The sequence below is a fragment of the Tursiops truncatus genome, chromosome X (assembly GCF_011762595.2).
Source record: "Tursiops truncatus isolate mTurTru1 chromosome X, mTurTru1.mat.Y, whole genome shotgun sequence".
In the NCBI taxonomy this organism is placed as follows: Eukaryota; Metazoa; Chordata; class Mammalia; order Artiodactyla; family Delphinidae; genus Tursiops; species Tursiops truncatus.
The window spans coordinates 47,145,083-47,165,255 of record NC_047055.1 but is presented as its reverse complement, the minus strand read 5'-3'; the positions used below and the strand labels follow the sequence as shown (position 1 = coordinate 47,165,255).

Genomic DNA, 20,173 nt, shown 5'->3' with positions numbered 1-20,173 from the left:
GCCTGCGCGTCCGGAGCCTGTGCTCCACAACGGGAGAGGCCACAACAGTGAGAGGCCCACGTACCGCAAAAAAAAAAAAAAAAAAAAAAAAAATCAAAATTATCTTCTCTCCCAGGCAGCTGCCATCCACCTCCCTCTCCAGGCTTCATTATGCTTATTACTGGCACTGACATGCTTCTAATCACCAGGGATGTAAAACTTCATGCTGTCTCTGACATCTATACCTCCACTCAGTTCTATCAATTCTCCCTTCATAATATAGTTTACATTGATCTCTTTCTGATTTCAAAGCTACCACCCAAGCCCAGACCCTAGCCTCACTCCTTGTTACTCTCATAACTGCTCTTCCTGACCATACTTTCACCCCTGTCCAAAGCAGCCATTTGATCATCTGATTCCTACACTCCAAGCCCTGCAGGGGCTCACTAGTGAATACAAAATTAAAGTCCAAACTCTTTAGCTGAGTAGCCAATGCCCTCCACAATTTGGCCTGGCCCACTTTTTCCAAACTTCCCTCCCACTTTTATCCATATACGCCCTGCTGCAGCCATACCGACCTAACTCAACACTCTCTGAAAAGCTCCATTACCTAGATCAGCCCTGTTCAGCAGACATCTAATGCAAGTCCCAGATGTAATTTTACATGATCTAGTAGATACATTTAAAAAAGTAAATAGAAACAAGTGACATTAATTTTAATATATTTAACTTAACCCAATATATCCAAAATATTATCCTTTTAGTATGTAATCAACATAAAAATTATTAATGTCTTTTTTCTTACTATGTCTTCAAAAACCCATGAGTAGTTTACACTTACAGCACATCTCAATTTGCACACACTAGCCATATTTCAAGTGTTCAATAGTCACATGTGGCTAGTGGCTTCCATACTGACCAGTGCGATCTAGCCCCTACCCTGTGGCTCAAGGCAAGCTCTATCCTCTGCTTGAAACACCGCCCACTCAAACCATCACCTGTAGAAATGTTACCTTCCAAAGACCCAGCTTCATAGCCCACATGCTCTCAGAAGTCTCCCCAGATTTTCCAACTGGAATTGTTAGACCTGCGCGGTCTCCTAGGAGTTTCGACTCGCCCAGGAAACAACAAGAGTCGGAAGTCGATGCAAAACGCAAGAGGTTTATTGAAGGCCGGTGCACCGGGGTTCCTTGGTCCTCACGCAGGAGGTCAAAGAAGGAACCCCGGTGCACCGGCCTTCAATAAACCTCTTGCGTTTTGCATCGACTTCCGACTCTTGTTGTTTCCTGGGCGAGTCGAAACTCCTAGGAGACCGCGCAGGTCTAACATTTGGGGGCTCGTCCGGGATTCCACTCGCCCCGGACCACAAGAACATCGGGAGTTGGAGGTACCAGGTAAGCTCGAGCTTGATTGTCTGTTTGTCCCTTGTTCTTTGTGGGCCATTATCGGAGGAAAGCCGTAAGAATCGGCTTATTATGGAATCTGTATCGGACCTCTGGCTAGGCAGACGTGCTAATAGCCGGCGTCCATGAGCCCTAGGGGACGCCCTGGTGGCTCATCTGGAAGGAGAGGCAAACTCTGTCTCCCCTTCACTCGGTTTCGGCAGTTCCCTTGGTGGTAACTGCCATCTGAAGAAGTTTCGGTTTTGAAGCGAGCTCGCGGTGGCCCATACGTATATGTGTTTCGTGGAGTTTTAACTGTTTCTGTATTGTGGTCTATTCTTCTTCTCTGACGGACGACAATGGGACAAACTATGACGACTCCTCTTTCCCTTACCCTAAGCTATTGGACCGAAGTTCGGGCCAGAGCCCATAATTTTTCGGTAGAGGTAAAGAAAGGAAAGTGGCAGACTTTGTGTGCCTCTGAATGGCCAACATTTCAGATAGGATGGCCCCCCGAAGGATCCTTTTTATTAGACAAGATTAAGCTGCTGAAGTCTAAGATATTTAATATAGATCCCCACGGACATCCAGACCAAGTACCATATGTCTTGGTCTGGGAAGATTTAATTCTCTCCCCACCCCCGTGGGTCCGGCCCTTTGTTTCCTCAACAGGTACGTCCGCGCATACATCAGCAGCGTCGGAGATATTAGCCTTAAAGAAAAACCCCAACATGGAGAAGCTACCCGACGCCCCGGATCTACCAAAGGCGATTTATCCTGACCCGCAGTCCGATTTGCTTCTTTTGGATTCCCCACCCCCTTATCCTCCGGCCCCGAATCCCCTACCACCTAGAGGACCCCCAGCTCCACTGCCCTCGGCACCAAGGGAACCATCCATGGTGGAAGAAGAAAGGGGTCCCTCAGTGGGCACTAGGAGCCGGAGGGCTATCTCCCCGGACTCCACTGCCCTACCTCTTAGAGAATATGGCCCCCCCGATGGCCAAGGGAATAGACCTCTCCAATATTGGCCCTTTTCCTCTGCAGATCTTTATAATTGGAAAATGCATAACCCAACTTTTTCCGAAAATCCACAGGCCCTTACCGCTTTAATAGAATCTCTTGTTTTCTCCCACCAGCCCACATGGGATGATTGTCAGCAGCTGCTCCAGACTCTCCTAACGACTGAGGAGAGGCAACGGGTTCTTTTGGAAGCCAGAAAAAATGTATTAGGCGCCAATGGGCAACCTACCCAGCTGCCTAACGAGATTGATGCTGGTTTCCCACTCGTCAGGCCAAACTGGGATTTCCATGCCCCGGAAGGTAGGGAGCGCCTGAAAATGTATCGCCAGGCTCTGGTGGCGGGTCTCCATGGAGCGGCCAGACGGCCCACTAATTTGGCTAAGGTAAGGGAAGTAACTCAGGGGCCCCAGGAATCGCCAACTGTGTTCCTGGAACGTTTAATGGAAGCCTTTAGACGCTTTACCCCTTACGATCCAACTTCGGAGGGACATAGGGCTACTATAGCAATGGCTTTCATAGATCAAGCGGCCCCTGATATTAAGAAGAAATTACAGAGGCTAGATGGCTTGCAGGGATTTTCGCTTCAGGAGTTAGTAAAAGAGGCAGATAAAGTATATAACAAAAGAGAAACAGAGGAAGAGAAGGAAGAAAGAAAGCAGAAAGAGCAGGAAGCCCGTGAAATAAGACGGGATAAGAGACAGGAGAGGAATTTAAGTAAGATACTGGCCACTGTGGTTGGAGGAAGAAATATAGGGGATAGAAATAGGCAGGAAGGGCGAACGGCAGACAGAAGGCAGCCATTAGACAAGGACCAATGTGCCTACTGTAAAGAAAAAGGACATTGGGCGAGAGAATGCCCTAAGAAAAAGAATGGAGGAAGGCCAACCAAAAACAAAATCTTAACATTGAAAGAAGAAGACTAGGAAAGTCAGGGCTCGAACCCTCTCCCCGAGCCCCGGGTAACTCTTAAAGTGGAGGGGGAACCTGTTCAATTTTTGGTAGATACCGGAGCCCAGCACTCCGTCCTTCTCCACTCAAAAGGTCCTATCTCAGCTAAAAGGTCATGGGTACAAGGAGCCACTGGGAATAAACAATATTCATGGACCACACGAAGGACAGTAGATCTTGGGATTGGACGAGTAACCCATTCATTTTTGATTATTCCGGAATGCCCCTATCCTTTGCTGGGAAGAGATTTACTCTCCAAAGTAGGGGCTCAAATCCACTTTCAGCCAGAAGGTCCCACCATAACTGATAATAAGGGAAGGTTACTTCAAATATTGACTATGAAATTAGAAGATGAATATAAATTATATGAGCAGCCTTCATCCTCACGAGTTAATGTTACTAATTGGGTAACTCGGTTCCCTCAAGCCTGGGCAGAAACTGCCGGAATGGGGATGGCCAAAAATCGGCCCCCGGTGCTAGTGGAACTCAAGGCAACTGCCACCCCAATAACAGTCCGTCAATACCCCATGAGTAGAGAAGCCAAAGACGGTATCCGTCCCCATATACAGAGGCTACTAGACTTGGGCATCTTAATAAGATGTCAATCAGCATGGAACACCCCTCTCCTGCCGGTAAAGAAACCAGGAACAAATGATTATCGGCCGGTGCAGGATCTACGAGAGGTAAACAAACGGGTGGCAGACCTCCACCCCACAGTTCCAAACCCTTACAACCTCCTGAGCACTCTTCCACCTCAACATACGTGGTATACTGTTTTGGACCTTAAAGATGTTTTTTTCTGTTTAAGACTCTCTCCCCTGAGCCAACCCTACTTTGCCTTCGAATGGAAAGATCCAACATCGGGAATGTCTGGTCAGCTGACATGGACACGGCTACCTCAGGGATTTAAGAACTCCCCGACCATCTTTGATGAAGCCCTCCATCAGGATTTGGCATTATATAGAGAATCAAATCCCCAGGTAACATTACTTCAATACATTGATGATATTTTATTAGCTGCTGAGACCCAAGAAGATTGTATCAAGGGTAGTGAAAAACTGTTAACGGAACTTGGAACCCTGGGATATAGAGCCTCAGCCAAGAAAGCACAAATATGCCAACAACAGGTCAGTTACCTGGGGTATCTATTAAAAGGGGGGCAAAGATGGCTCACGGAGAGCAGAAAGGATACGGTGGCCCAAATTCCGGCTCCCAAAAACGCCAGGCAGGTTAGAGAATTTTTGGGGACGGCCGGATTCTGTAGACTATGGATTCCAGGGTTTGCTGAGCTGGCAGCCCCATTGTACCCCTAACCAAAAACAGCACTCCTTTCGTTTGGGGCGATAAGGAACAACGGGCTTTTGACCAAATCAAACGAGCTTTACTTTCAGCTCCAGCCCTAGGACTGCCAGATGTAACCAAACCTTTTCATTTATATGTGGCCGAAAATAAGGGCATTGCAAAAGGAGTATTGACTCAGAAATTGGGTCCCTGGAATCGCCCAGTTGCTTATTTGTCAAAAAAATTGGACCCTGTGGCATCAGGATGGCCGACCTGTTTAAAGATAATCGCTGCAGTGGCCGTTCTAGTCAAAGATGCTGACAAACTAACTTTAGGACAAAATCTAACGATAACAGCTCCTCATGCCCTGGAAAATGTAGTCCGTCAACCACCGGATAGGTGGCTAACTAATGCCAGGATGACCCATTACCAAACCCTGTTGCTAAACTCAGATCGCATCAAGTTTGCTCCAGCCACAGGACTCAATCCAGCCACCTTGCTACCTGATCCTGACTTGGAAGGCTCCACCATCATACATGATTGTCAGGAAGTACTGGCCGCAGCACACGGCAGTAGGCCAGATCTGATGGACCTGCCCCTCCCTGATGCTGATTTCACCTGGTTCACGGATGGGAGCAGTTTCCTGGAGGAAGGTAAGCGTCGAACTGGGGCAGCCGTGGTAGACGGAAATCAAGTCATATGGGCAGCGGCGCTACCACAAGGGACCTCAGCCCAACGAGCTGAATTAATTGCCCTGACGAGGGCATTAGAGATGGCAGAGAATAAAAAAGTAAACATCTACACAGACAGTAGATATGCGTTTGCTACCGCTCATATCCACGGTGCCATTTACCAACAGAGAGGGCTACTAACTTCAGGTGGCAAAGAAATTAAAAACAAAGACGAAATCGTGGCTTTGTTGACTGCACTCATGCTTCCTACTAAAGTCAGTATCATCCACTGCCCTGGACATCAAAAAGGAAATACCCCAATAATTAGGGGAAATAATATGGCTGACCAAGTGGCCCGAGAAATAGCATCGGGAGAAGTCATTTTAGGACTGTCAGATAAAGTTCCTGAAAAACCAGGCCGCGATGAAGAAATCATCCCGGCCACAACAAAAGGAACTTTGTCCCCTCAGCAAGCAGAATCCATGTTACAACAGATGCACAGATGGACACATTTGGGGACTAAAAAGATGGTAGCCTTGTTACAAAAAGCCGGGTACGAAACCCCTGGAATGACAAAATTAGCTGAACAAACTGTGCAGGAATGCGTCCCATGTCAACAGGTAAATGCTCACAAAGGGAAACTTGAAACTGGAAAGAGACTCAGGGGGGACCGCCCAGGAACTTACTGGGAAGTGGACTTTACCGAAGTGCGTCCTGGAAGGTACGGTAATAAATACCTTTTAGTTTTTGTAGACACTTTTTCAGGATGGATAGAGGCTTTCCCAACAAAGAAAGAAACAGCTGCTGTAGTAGCCAAGAAGATTTTAGAAGAAATTTTTCCTCGATTTGGAGCATCAAAGGTAATAGGGTCTGATAATGGTCCAGCCTTCGTCGCCCAGGTAAGTCAGGATGTGGCCAGATATTTGGGGACTGATTGGAAATTACATTGTGCCTATAGACCCCAAAGTTTAGGTCAGGTAGAAAGAATGAATAGGACTCTAAAAGAGACCCTAACTAAATTGTCCTTGGAGACTGGCGGTACCGATTGGACGGTGCTCCTTCCTTTGGCCCTATTCCGGGTTAGAAATACACCTTCCCGATACCATCTTACTCCTTTTGAAATATTATATGGTGCCCCGCCTCCCCTCCTCACTTTAGGAAAAGAAATAAAACCTGATTGTCAAAATAACACTGACTTATATGCTAGGCTACTGGGACTCCAATTGGTCCAGAAAGAAATATGGTCCCAACTCGCCAAGGCCTATCAACCGGGAACACCGGGAGAAACTCATCCTTTCCAAGTCGGAGACTCCGTATACGTCCGTCGGCATCGAACCCAGATGTTGGAACCTCGATGGAAAGGACCATACACCGTCCTCCTCACCACCCCAACGGCCATAAAAGTGGACGGCATCGCTGCCTGGATCCATGCTTCACATGTGAAGGCTGCACCAGCGACGGCATCATCAGGATGGCGGGCCCAAAGAACCGACAACCCGCTCAAACTCAAGCTTCTACGAACCTAAGACTTATAATTTTGGTTTTACTGCCTTTACTGACTGACTAGGAATATCTGCCGGGATAGGAACAGGAACCACAGCCCTCATACAACAACCCCAGTATTATGCAAGTTTAAGACAGGCTGTAGACATCGACCTTCGAGCATTAGAAAGTTCCATAACTCAACTAAAGGAATCACTCACCTCACTTTCAGAAATGGTGTTGCAGCCTAGATTTGCTGTTTCTTAAGGAAGGGGGATTATGCGCCGCTCTAAAAGAAGAATGTTGCTTTTATATTGATCATTCAGGAAGCATTACCAAAACCATGGATAAACTAAGGGAACGCTTAGATAAAAGGCAAAGGGAGAGAGAGAACGAAAAAGGATGGTTTCAATCATGGTTTGATAAGTCCCCCTGGTTTACCACCTTAATCTCTACTCTGTTGGGACCTCTTATTGTTTTATTGTTGATTTTAACTTTTGGACCATGTGTTCTAAATCGCTTGATAGCATTTATTAGAGAACGTATCAGTACTGTACAAGTTCTAATGTTAAGACAACAGTACCAAAGTTTACGAACAGAAGGTTGAGATTCCATGATTGGAATCAATAGTCACAAGAAAAAGGGGGGAATGTGGGACTCGAGGGACATTGTTCCAGCTAATGATTAAGAACTCTCCAGACAATAGGGGCTTCTTAGACAATGGGTGAATTTCCAGGATGTCCGGCCCCCTTCCGAGAAGGAGGGAGATAACAAAATGTAAAAAAGGTGTCTGTCAAAGACCAATCAGGCAGCTGGGGAGAAGGAGGGAGATAACAAAATGTAAAAAAGGTGTCTGTCAAAGACCAATCAGGCAGCTGGGGACAAGTTCCCTCTCTGGTCCGAGCCTAAGCCGGGACCAATCAGCAGGAGAACACAACCAAATCTATAATTTACATACGGGGAAGTGGGAACCTATAAAACTGACATATTCGCGCCCAAAAGGGTTCCTTCTTTGACCTCCTGCGTGAGGACCAAGGAACCCCGGTGCACCGGCCTTCAATAAACCTCTTGCGTTTTGCATCGACTTCCGACTCTTGTTGTTTCCTGGGCGAGTCGAAACTCCTAGGAGACCGCGCAGGTCTAACAGAATTCATCTTTTCCCTCTCATACTCCCATACACATTATTTTATTGTATATTTTTTAATGCAAGTAGGTAATATATTCATTTGTTTCAAAACTCAGAGAGTGCCAAAGGATATGCATACAATTGACACCTCCACCAACTAGTCACCCTAATTTCTTCCCCTGGAGGCAAGCAACGTCATCAGACTTTTGTGTATCCTTGCACAACTCGTATACGTATACATCTCGTATAAATCTTATATGTATACAAATACATGTGTAAACATACATGTCTCCCCTGCATTCTTTCCTAATACATGGCAGCATGTTTTAAACATACTGTTCTGTACCTTACCTCTTTGTACGTAATACTCTGTCTTAGAAATCGTTCCACACTAGTACACAAAGTATATCTGTCTCCCTGACAAGGCTTTTAATTCTCAGAGGATATAGATTTTTTTTTTTTTCCTGTATCGCTGCATAGCTCTGCGTTTTGGACTCTGGTGCTGTATATAATACTCAGTAAATGTTTGTTGAAATGAATTGCTCAAACTGTTACCAGATTACTCTTTCTAAAATGCTCTTTTGCATATGGTACCCCACCCACATCAAAACACTATTGACTTCTAATTGCCCACAAGATACCTTTCATATTCAAGGACCTTCACAGTCAGACCCACTCTTCCCCCGCAAGACTAATCCTTACTCCCCAGAGGTGCATCCTTTGTATTAACCAACAGGTGTCCTCACTGGAGCTTTGCTACAGGTTGACATGTATGTTTATCCATCTCTGTGTGCATGCATGCATGTGTGTATTTTACTCCAATATCTTCCCAACTAGACCATAACCCAGGGGTTCTGTCTGATGCCCTTATTTACCCCCAGGACAGTACCTACAACTCAGTGATACTCTGTGTATAGTTGATGGACTTGGAAATCTCTTTCTTCAAGACTTCTTTCCTCCCTTCTCTTCCCTTGGGCCTGGCCTGCCCCAGGCTGGATGATAATTAGCCAGATTCTGCATTTCCTTTTTTGCAGAAACAGAAGACAGTTTGTTTCTCGAATCCATTTTATTTTTAAATCATTCTTTCTTTATTCAAGTGATTCTCAAGCCAGAGAAGTTGTAGGCAGAAGCAGTGACAAGGGTCAAAACACAAAATTAGCATAGTTCCTGCCAGGGAGTTTTTCTTCCTGTTTTCATGCTTTTGTCTAGAATCCCATTTATTTAAATCCGAAAACACTAACTTTTCTTAAGTTTCAAACAATTAAAGCTGCTTTGAGGGTCACATCAAAAGCAGATATGGCACTACCATGGCTGGCTAACATTTCAATAAAGCCCAGTGGTACTTAAATGCGGTCAGCTCAAAGATGGAAAGAGTGACAATAGCTACCACTTATGAAGAACTCTATAGTAGGTGCTATTCTCAGGCTTTATGTTCTTTTTTGTTTTTTTTTAACATCTTTATTGGAGTGTAACTGCTTTACAATGGTGTGTTAGTTTCTGCTGTATAACAAAGTGAATCAGCTATACATATACATATATCCCCATATCTCCGCCCTCTTGCGTCTCCCTCCCACCCTCCCTATCCCACCCCTCTAGGTGGTCACAAAGCACCCAGCTGATCACCCTGTGCTATGTGGCTGCTTCCCACTAGCTAGCTATTTTACATTTGGTAGTGTGTATATGTCCATGCCACTCTCTCATTTCATTTAATCCTCACATCCACCTTGAGATGGGTTCTATTATTCAAATTTTACAGAAGAGTAAACTCAGGCTCAGGGAGGTAAGGTGGCATGATCAAGATCTCCGTTAGGAAGTGACAGAGGTGGTACTTTAACCCAGAGAATATGACTTCAGAACATATGTTCTTCACCATGAGGCATATTTCCTGTTTTAGCTTGAGACAGCAACTGCCTTTCTGGTACATATTTCTTGAAACCCATCTATTTGAACCCCTGGGGAGCATGAGTGCAATCAGTCTCATATCTGCCTCCCTTTTGTTTCCTCTGCCCTTCACTTGATCCAGATAGAACGGTGCTACTTTTCCACCAAGCCTCTTCATCCTTGCACTGCTGCTAGCCAAAGAGGACTCAGTATCTAGCCTCTATATCTAGAATGTTCCTGCTATTCAAAATATGTTTCATGGACAAGCAACATCACAAGGGAACTTGTGAGAAATGAAGCATCCCAGACATCACTCCAGACTACTGAATCAGAATCTGCATTTTAACACATTCTCAGGTGATTGGTGTACACATTAAAGCTTGAAAAGCACTGCTCTCCATCTTTTGGAGTACTCCCTTAGTAATTTCTTGCAGAGTGTTCCAGAAACGCAAGTCTAAAACCTATGGCTTGAAAGGGAGGGAATCACTTAAGCTGCTCCCTGTTCTCTGGCCTTGAGGAGCTCCAGAGTCAGTCAGAGGCCATGCTTAGAGTAAATCTTGCTATCTTTAGAATAAAATATATGTGGGTGAAATGAAAAGACAGCTACGTGTCCGCCATCATTTCCTTCCCATATTTCATTCATGCTTTCCTGGTGTCTCACACTTCCTCAACACAGGCACTTTCCTATATATAATGAGGGAATTTTTAATTAAAAGCATCAGAACATTTGAGCACAGATAACCCTTTAAAAGTTAAGTTTATCTGTATTTGCAAGCCTCCATTTATTTGGTCGTGACAATAGGATAAAAAAAGAAAAAGAAACCCTGCCTCTGAAGGCATATGGAGGAATGGTTAAGCTAACTTACAATAATTGCTTTAATCTTGGTATATTGAATTGTAGAGTCTAACTCTCTCAGTTCTCTCGGTCTGAGGTAGAGGCAAAATATACCACCATGCTCTATATTGTACCTCTGAATCAGAGTGGAAATTCTGCCCTATATGCCAGCCTATCACCCACATTTTCCATCAGTAGACAAGGAGAGATCCAGAAGCAGATCCTCAGTCTACCCCCAACACCTAATTGCTGCTCTACTTACTTCTTTGCTTGAAGATAGAAAGCCCATGTTCAGAAGCAAAGCCATTAGCAACTATTCGTTTTTCAGCTCTAATAAATTGACCAGACCAGAACTTAATTGGGGAAGGCACTCAGGCACAGGACACAGGACAAGGGAATAGGAAGGAGAGGAGGGGATGGGTTGAAGCCTGGACAGCTGGGAAGGCCAGGACAGGGCTCAGGATGGGGAGAGGGTAGATGAGTTACACAGAGGTCAACTTTGCTTACTTCGCGGTTATGGTTCAGAACAGTCCTGCTGGCTGCCATCGCTAACAATTGTCATGGACTCACCCCTACACCACTCCAGGAAGTACAGGGAGGAGGAAGACCAAAACCAGGCCTGACCCAGCCAGTCCCATCAAGGAGAGAAGTGGGCATTTTAAGGGACCACGAGCATTCCCAGACATTTGGCTGAGAGTTTTCATCCCATTATTTCACTTTTAGAAAAACTACGCTCTTCATCTTTTGCCTTCAGTCAGCTCTGCTCCACCAGCTATTCCAATCTCAAAGTTTCCTAAAGGGCTCTGCCAGATGTGACCAATAGCTCATCATGATCTGATATCGGATATATGGCCTCAAACAATAGGAGATGATGAGCATTGTATGCACATGACGTTGATGTAAGTCTCTGTCTCCAGATTTTGGCAAGAAGCATTGAAGTAACAAAACAAAACAAGAAAAAAACAACCACTGCTTTTGAATTGGAAACAGAATGCCTGGCAGCTAACCACATGGCAATGCAGCCCGCTTTCAGCAACAGAGGGCGTGGTGTGTGGGCTTTCTTGGTGTCAAGGCTTAAAAGAAAGGAATTATCAGAAACAAGCAGATGTAGATCATTATTGTTCATGTTTCCATATAGTAACTTCCTTCTGAGTGGCTTAGTGCCTTCTACACCAACATCTCACTTACGCCTGGGGGCTTGGGGGGACCAGGGAAGTCAACACATAACCACATACTCCCTAGGAGTTCACAAAACGCTTTAACATCCAGCATCTTCTTTGAGCCTCACAACAGGTCTGTGAGGTCTATGGAGGTTATGATGCCCTGTTTGTGAAAGAGTAGCATTTGAAAGCCAGAGCTTCTAGCGCCAACGGCACTACATCCCAGATGCCTCAAAGGCAGCAGCTTTCAGCACCACTGTTGCTGTAGGTTGCATATGCTGTTCTTTAACTGCCAAGGAGGTTAGGGGGATAGCCATGTGCTTCAGAAGTGGGCCTTCCCCTGCCTCACTCACTTCTTATTTCTTACACTCTGACTCCTTACTGAAAGTTTATGACTTAAAATGCATCGTTTCTATATGTCTCCTTTCCTCCAACCGCAGGTAGTATATTAGCCTCCATAGTTCTCATAGTCTCTCTTTATACCTAAATTCAAAAGCATTTCTTGAGTTTTTAAAACTATGCCCCTTTTGGATAAATATCTTGCATGTCCTGCCACTTCTCCCCTCTCCCTGTTCCTTGCAAAGACACTGGTATACACATTCACACCCAAGTGAGAGTCCAGACTCCTAATTTGGATAACTATCATCTTATCCCTCCCAGCAGTCAGACTTTCACTGATCTTTATTTTCGGTCTTAAGAAGCCAATATGCTTATTTTTTTCTCTGCTACGTTTAAGGTGATTGATAGAGTATTGATATGACCTTTCAAACTATTTCTCTCCCATCTTGATTCTGAAACATACAGCCCCTTGAGAATCATTTTTCTTTTATTACTTATCAAGTTTTTTATAACTGTCTCCATGTTATTCTACTAGACTGTGACCTCCTTGAGGACAGCTATGTAATCTTTGTATCCACAAGTGCCAAGCAGAGAGACAGGGAGGTCATAGGTACACATTAAATATTTGTTGAATGAATGAAGAAATAAACAGTGCCAGAAGAGGACTTCTTCAATGCTACTGCACCATTTCCCTTCCGTCTTGCTCTGTTTTTAGCAAAAGTACAAATTAGAAGTCTTTAAGACTCTTTAACATACGACTCTGGGGATAGTGTCAATGAAAAATGACAGGAGTTCCTATTCCCTCTATTCTAACTACGATCCCATGGAATCTTTACTGCTCAGGATCTATGTGCCTCTGCTTGATTAATTATACACTTCCTTCTTTCATCTTGAATGTTTAAACTGACAGTAATTGCCCAGAATTGAATGCATGACCTCTAAGAATATGTCTACTAAAAAAAAAGGGCTGGTTTCACATTGTAATCTGTCATAATAATTCTCAAGGGGGTTGATTCTGTAAAGTAGAAGAGGCTGCCATGTCAAAATAAAGGTTCAGATCAGCTCCACTGGTCAGCCTACCACCCACATCTGAGCATGAAAATACCTTAGTATTGTTAGTTGTTTACAGTTTTCTTATATCCACTAGACCCATGCATCACAAACCATCTGGAATGAAGAACCATGACTTTTGTCTTGATTTGTTTTAGATTTTCAATCTGTAGATACTTTTATAAAATATAATAAAAATTTCTAGAAAAAAATATAATAAAAAAAGGCATGCAAAATAAAACCCCCATTTTTTGGTGAACATAAACAGACATAAAAGCACTCTGTAAAATTGCTGTAAGGTTTCCAAGTGCTCACTCTCAACAGCTACACTTACTTGATTGTGGACCATCATCAACCTGCAAAGGAGTTCTGCATGAGATGGTGTGCTTATCCAGGCCTTAGCCAGGACTGCTTATGCCCTGAATTGTCTTTGGACCTGCAGGGCCAAGTCTCCATCATGCGTAATCATTATCATGTCCCAAAGGACAAAGGCACCCTTATTTAGAGGACAATGAACACTTGTGGGCATAAGTTAGAATTGATGTGAGTAACCCAGCATTGTAACTAAAGATGCAGTCTCAAGAGATAGACTTGGATTAGAATTCTGGTTTAACCACTTACCAGATGTGTGATCTTAAGCAAGTTATTTTCCCTCTCTGCGCTTCAGTCTCTTCATCTGTAGAATGGGGATAATTATAGTATCTACCTCATAGGGATGCTGTGAGGATTAAATGATGCAATGTACTTAAAATAATTTGCCAAATGCCTGGCACACAGTACAAGCTCAGTAAGGTTGGCTATTGTTGCTATGTGACCAGTAAGTGGTGTTAACATTCCCTCCATTTCATGGGAGAGGGAAATTCCAAGTTTGCAGTCCCACAGGCCCCTCATCTGGTGACTCTGGGATTACAGAAATCCCTTCATTTAGTGTCTCTCAGGCTTGGCTCTCTTAGGCATGCTGTCCCTCCTCTTCTCCCTTCTCCTACTACAGGTGATTTCTCATTGCTCCTATCAAAGCTTCCACATCCCAGCAAAGTCAGTCTACTCACTACTTTCTTTCCTTGCACTCAACTGGCTGATTCTACTTCTTGACACTTTCTCAGGACCACCTTCAACCTGGAATGTCCCCTCCTTTCTTCTGTCACAGGTATTTGCCTTGTTCAAACTCAATCTCCAAGTTAGTCTCCATATGCAGTAGTTCTCAAACTTTAATGTTCATAGAGGTACTTGGGGAACCCATTAAGGATGTCCTTTCCTGAGCCCCACAACAAAATTCTGATTTTGTGGGTCTGGGGTAGGGCCCAGGAATTTGATTTTTCATAAAGCCTCCCCTTCCCCACTTCTCCAGGAGACTCTGTGGCATTAACTTTTCTTGGATCACAGATTGAGAAATAGTGTTCTATGTGAAAACACTAGTTAATGGCACTTGAATCAATTCTTTCTCCAGATTTCCTTAAATGCTAATAATTTTAATAAAGTAACACCTTATTAACTCAGCTCCATTAAATTGGAATTCTTGATCATTGGATAGAAGCCAGGCTGCCAAAAAGAGAGGTGGGAGGCTGAAGATGAATCTCCCTTCAAGATGATGAGTAGAGCTAGCCATGCATATTTAGATAGGTGCCGAGTAATTCCTTGCTGATTTATTCATTGACTGCAAGTTCCTCGATTAGGCTATTCAGGACCTCTTCTACCATTTTCTCTCACTTGGATTACTGCCCTAGCCTCTTACCTGGTCTCCCTACTTGCACTCTTGCTGCCCAGTAGTCCATTCTCCACATAGATACCTTCATGATCTTTAAAAAATAAAATTCTGGTTGTATTGCCTGCCTAAATAAAACCTTTCAATGGTTTCCTGTTGCTCTTAGGATAGACACCAAACTCTTTATCAGAGTCTACAAGGCTCTGCATAATCTGGCCCTGCCTACTTCTTCAACCTCATCTTGCTTCCCTCTCCCCTGGCTCTCTGTGCTTCAGACATGTTAGCTTTCTTTCAGTTCTATGACCAGACCCCATCTCCTCCTGCTACCGAGCCTGTGCATATGCTCATCCATGGATATGGAATGCTCTTCCCATTGTACCCTCCCCACCCCACACACCCACACAAACACATGCTTAGTTAACCCCTACTCATCTTTTGGATCTTGGCTCAAATGTCTCACCACAGAGAAAAACTCCTGAGCTCCCTACTGTGCGTCAGTTTCCTTTGCTAGATCCTTTCGAAGGATCATGTATCTTTTCCTCAGAATACTTGTCTCACATTGTGATTATACAAGCATTACCATTTGTGTAATTGTTTGATTAAAGCCCAACTCATCTTTTAGACAGTAAGCTCCCTGAGGGCCCAAAGCCTATCACTCTATCCTCAGTATCTAGCATAGTGACTAGCAGATAGAGGAAGCACTTAATAAATATTTAAGTCAATGGACAGGATGAATCCCTTCTGTTTCTTCCAGAGCAGACCATAACAATCCAAACTTCTCTACTTTCCTCCCAAATCTAACACTATCCCGACTCTGTGTGTAGGAGTGTGTGAGTGACATGAGTTCAAATTTCCCCTAGAGGAAAGACCCCAATCAAGGTAATAGGATTCCAAACCTACCCACTTAATCCTTAAGCTTTAGACCTTTTCCCTCAGCCAGGGAACCAAACAAGCATGGCACTGAATATCCCTGCCTATTGGCTTCTGCACTAAATAGCATGGTCCTAAAAGCCACCTAGGCATTGGAAGGTAATGATGGAATCCCTGTTCAAGTTGTTCAGTTGCAGTTCAGCATGTTTCAATCTTGTTAGCTATCAATCACCTTAGCCAACAAATGCCCTCTACACTAAACACTTAACAATGGTACTTCAATTAAGTTATCTATCCCACTCTTTCTGGTATGCATGTAACTATAATTCTTGAAGTGAAATTAAGGGGGAGCAGTAACATGAAATTGCTGATGATGGTGATGGAGAATGGATGGCTAGTGTAGTGTGTTATGTGTCATTTCTTAGCACCAGATGCCATTCGAAATTTCACACAAGAGTGGAGCCAACATTGGACAGAAGAGCTACCTTAACAACTTGGAAAGCTTCAGCTCAAATAGGTCCAAGAGTTGAAATATATTAACTCCTTGTCTGTAAGCTTATGGATCAACCAGTAAAGATTCAGAACCTTTAGGCTAGAGGATAATTGAAGACCTAGATTTTTTAAAACTCAGGTTGAGTTAGTAGATTGCCTTAGCACCCAGCATAGGGAAACCCTACATGGAATCCTATGACTCTGGCTGGAGGCATGACGTGCTAATGCTTCTGTCTGCGAGAACCTTAACTACAGAGCAACTGGACAATTTGAGTGATTTTCTAATTGGTCATAATTCTCCAAGCATTCTAATATCACATGCTGTCCCTGTAGTCCATCTGAGAAGTGGCATGCCGCAGAAAGAGCATAAAACCGATTGGCCTCACAATTCCTCTATCTGCTCAAATATTCTGCTATTTGTTTTATTGTTTGTTTGTAATTGTGGCTATTTTAACTGTTCTGTCAACTGATGCAATAAGGGACATTCTTCAACATCTGAGATGCTGTTGGCAGGACCTGTGGATTCTGAGTAATTTGGGTAGTTTTCTGCAGGGTTTGCAAAGCCATTTTTAATATAATGATTTTTCAAATGAGTGTGTGTGTGTGTGTGTATGTGTGTGTGTGTGTGTGTGTATTATGACTTTTCCTTTTTAGTCCAACCGGAAAATGGGTAAATGAAATAAAAGCCAACCAAAAGTAAAGTTAATTTGAAGATTTAAAAAGGAAATATTCTGTCAAAGTGCTTTGGTTTTCAGGTAATCTTAGCCCATCCTCTATACATATTTCCATTAGTCTCTATGATTAGGAAGCCTGTTGGAAAATTTCCTTCTTTCGTGATACTCAAAGTTTTTGTTCCATATGTAATTTTAAGTTTCTCAATAAAACCATCTTCTGTACAAAATAATCTCCTGTTTGCTAAAAATTCATTTGTGAAAAGTTTGGAAAGTGTCCACTAGATATAATTATTCCCTGCCTACTCTTTTTTCCCAGTCTCCACCGAAAGCATGCATGAAAAATTTCCAAAAATGAGGTGATAACTGAGATCAGATGATGAGTTACTACATGACCTAGCTACTTTACTGTAGATAACTGGACTGTGGAGCAATGCTAGACCCAAAGGCAGTATTTATGGGCTGACCAGAAGCCTCCAAGGTGGACTGGCCTAAGAATCCTAACCAGAACCTTACTCATGGGAAGTCTCAATTTGAGACTCAGACTCAGTCCATTGGTCAGTAGTGGGATAAGTAGCAGCAGAGACACAATAGCTGAGCTAACCTCACAGCAGAGCAGTAGAAGTTGGAGTAATAGAATACTCCTTGTGAGAGGAGAGCTTACTGTTGTATGAGGAACGATGGTCAAGTTCTTCAGAAGGTATGTGTGGCTCATTTATTTACAGTAAACATTCATTAACTGAGATATGTTGAGGATGTCACTATTCTTTGTAACTTGACTGTGTCTAACACATGGATCAACTTTTAAAATTTTTTGAAGTCCAGCTGTCAATGCGGATCAAACAGAGGCTGAAATAAGAACACAGGTCTCCTCATTCCCTGCGTAATGGTATTTGCAAGATCAACTTTACTTCCTTATCAGAAGAGCTTTAGCCCTCAATTAATTGAAAAGATAAGTCACAGTTGAGATAATGTACTTCTTCAGACTTGCTGCTATCAACTGCATGAACACTATGATGTTGGCTTGTGTGTAGAAAAGGCTGGTAATGATTCTGTGAGATGATGGGTAAATTTCCAGATTGATATGTATAAAGTATTTGATAGACAAAATGACACTCCTAGGAATTAGTTGAAAAATAGCTCCATGTTGTCATCTAAAGTCCTGGTGAGGAAAACCCACACCCAAGATAACACTTAAATCATAATCTTTCAAAACAGGAAACACTTCTGCTCAAATGTTTCAAAAGAAGCCTTTAACCATCAATTGTATGTTCATACCTTATCAAATGTACCTTTTCTAGATGAATCTGCCTCTCTGCTAGATCTGTCCAAAGCTTGGGGACACTGCCAACATTTCCCTTACTTCTTGGGATAGAACCCAATACTCAACCTTCTAGCAGTTATTACTCCAGGACAAAGAAACTGTACCTATATTAATCAAAGAAATCTAAAGTCTGATGCTGACTTTTCAAACTCTAAACCCTCTATCCCAGCAAAGTTTTTGTATACTATGAAGTGTCCAGACTGGTGAAACCTGTTCTAAGGCTTTGAAAACACTGGTGGGTTCAACTAATCTAAAGAAACAAAGCCGCTTAAAAGAAACTTAGACTCAACTTCTTTGAACCTCTGTAGCCACACTTATAAAATGAGAATGATAAAACCTGCCATGCCAACATACCCCCTGAATCCTAGAATGTGAATGTTGGAAATGCCTCCCCCAAATCAACTCATCCAGCCTCCCCCTTTACCTCATGAGTGAAGTCTAGCTTCAAATGGCCAATGTAGATGTATTTAGAAAGATGCTCCAAGCTATTAGCGTCATCACTCTTCGTTTCTTATTTGAATGATGCCATTACTAACTGTTCCAAAGGAGCCTCTTGACTGTTTACTTATTAGTTACCTTCATTGGAAAGACTTCTATTTTTCACCCCCCCACCTCAAAACAAAACAAAACAAAACAAAACAAAACACCTTTCTATCCTGGACTTTAGCTCTATGCAGAATAATAGCCAGTATGTTTTTTTCGTGTGTCTGCCTCTACCTTTGATGGTTCCATCTAAATGGAAGGAGGCCTGTGATAAATATAGACTCTTTTGCTTTTAGTTTTATTCAACTTTTTATTACAAAAACTTCAACCACATAGAAAAGAGAGAATATTAAGAAAAACAACCTCCCAGATGATCATCAGTAAGCTTCCACAATTAACCACCCATAGTCAATCTTATTTCATTTATATCTCATCCAACCAACCCCTGGATTATTTTGAAGCACATTTCATCCATAAATATTTCAAAATGAAAACAGATCTTTCTTTCAAATACTAATTACTGGGATTCTGATTCAGTGGGTTTGGAACTGGGCCCAGGAATCTGTATTTGTAGTAGGTGAAACTGATCCACAAGTATGGCAGCAGCTGCATTTGACTCTCATTTTAATATAGAGAGACATAGAATGTAGACAGGGAAGTCATTAGCAGAAGGGTACTCCATTGCTCTGTCACAGAGACACAGCAATGTTTTGAATAAAGAAATAGTCTTTTTTTTTTAATAAAGAAATATTCTGAAGCCCATTTGGAAAAGATAACATTTGAATGGTAAGTGCTTTGAAAATAATGGGCCAAATACCAGAAGGCAACTAAGCCTTCCCAGTCCACACTGAAGTCTTATGCCTTTGAGCTCAGCCTTCATTGACTGGACTACTCATTTGGAAGTTAATCACAGACAGCCTTGTGACAGCTCATGTATCATGGAATTGATTTCACTCTTAAATTGCCTTAGCTCTAAAACTAAACTGTAAGCTTATGAAGGGTAGGGACCTTGCCTGATCCAGCTTTGTACCATGATCCTCCGCACCCCCTGACAGAACCCTGCATGGTGTCCTGTCACATGTGATAATTTACTATAGTGCATCACCTCTTACATTACTCACACCACTAAGGGATTCATTCACCACATTTTTATACTAACGTGCTAAATGTAGTGAAAGAGTGATTGTGCCTCACAATGTCCCTAAATACCAGGACACCCATTAGTTGTGATTCAATGTCCTATTGAAATGTCCTGGGCTAGAAATATTTCTTCAGTGGCTTGCCATATTGACTGGAATCGCCACTCCTATTTACCTCTTTAAATGACTAGATCGAAACCCTAAAGTTCAAACGGGAATGTTAATCCACGAGCTCCTTAGTATAAGTGAGGTGACAGGGATGATGGCATTCATGATGCAGATCCTTTTGGTGTCATAAAGGGAACATGGGCCTTGCTTCGGGTGGATAGCCCAACTGG

The 20,173-nt window shown here is 43.0% G+C and overlaps 1 protein-coding gene across 1 annotated transcript; it reads left to right on the top strand.

Moving 5' to 3' along the window:
* Positions 1-4,711: 4,711 nt before the first annotated feature.
* LOC141277651 (uncharacterized) lies at positions 4,712-7,846 on the top strand. Its single transcript, XM_073799578.1, has 2 exons — positions 4,712-7,549; positions 7,613-7,846. Exon 1 carries the CDS (start codon positions 5,029-5,031, stop codon positions 6,805-6,807), a length of 1,779 nt encoding a protein of 592 aa, XP_073655679.1. The 5' UTR covers positions 4,712-5,028; the 3' UTR covers positions 6,808-7,549; positions 7,613-7,846.
* Positions 7,847-20,173: the final 12,327 nt, after the last annotated feature.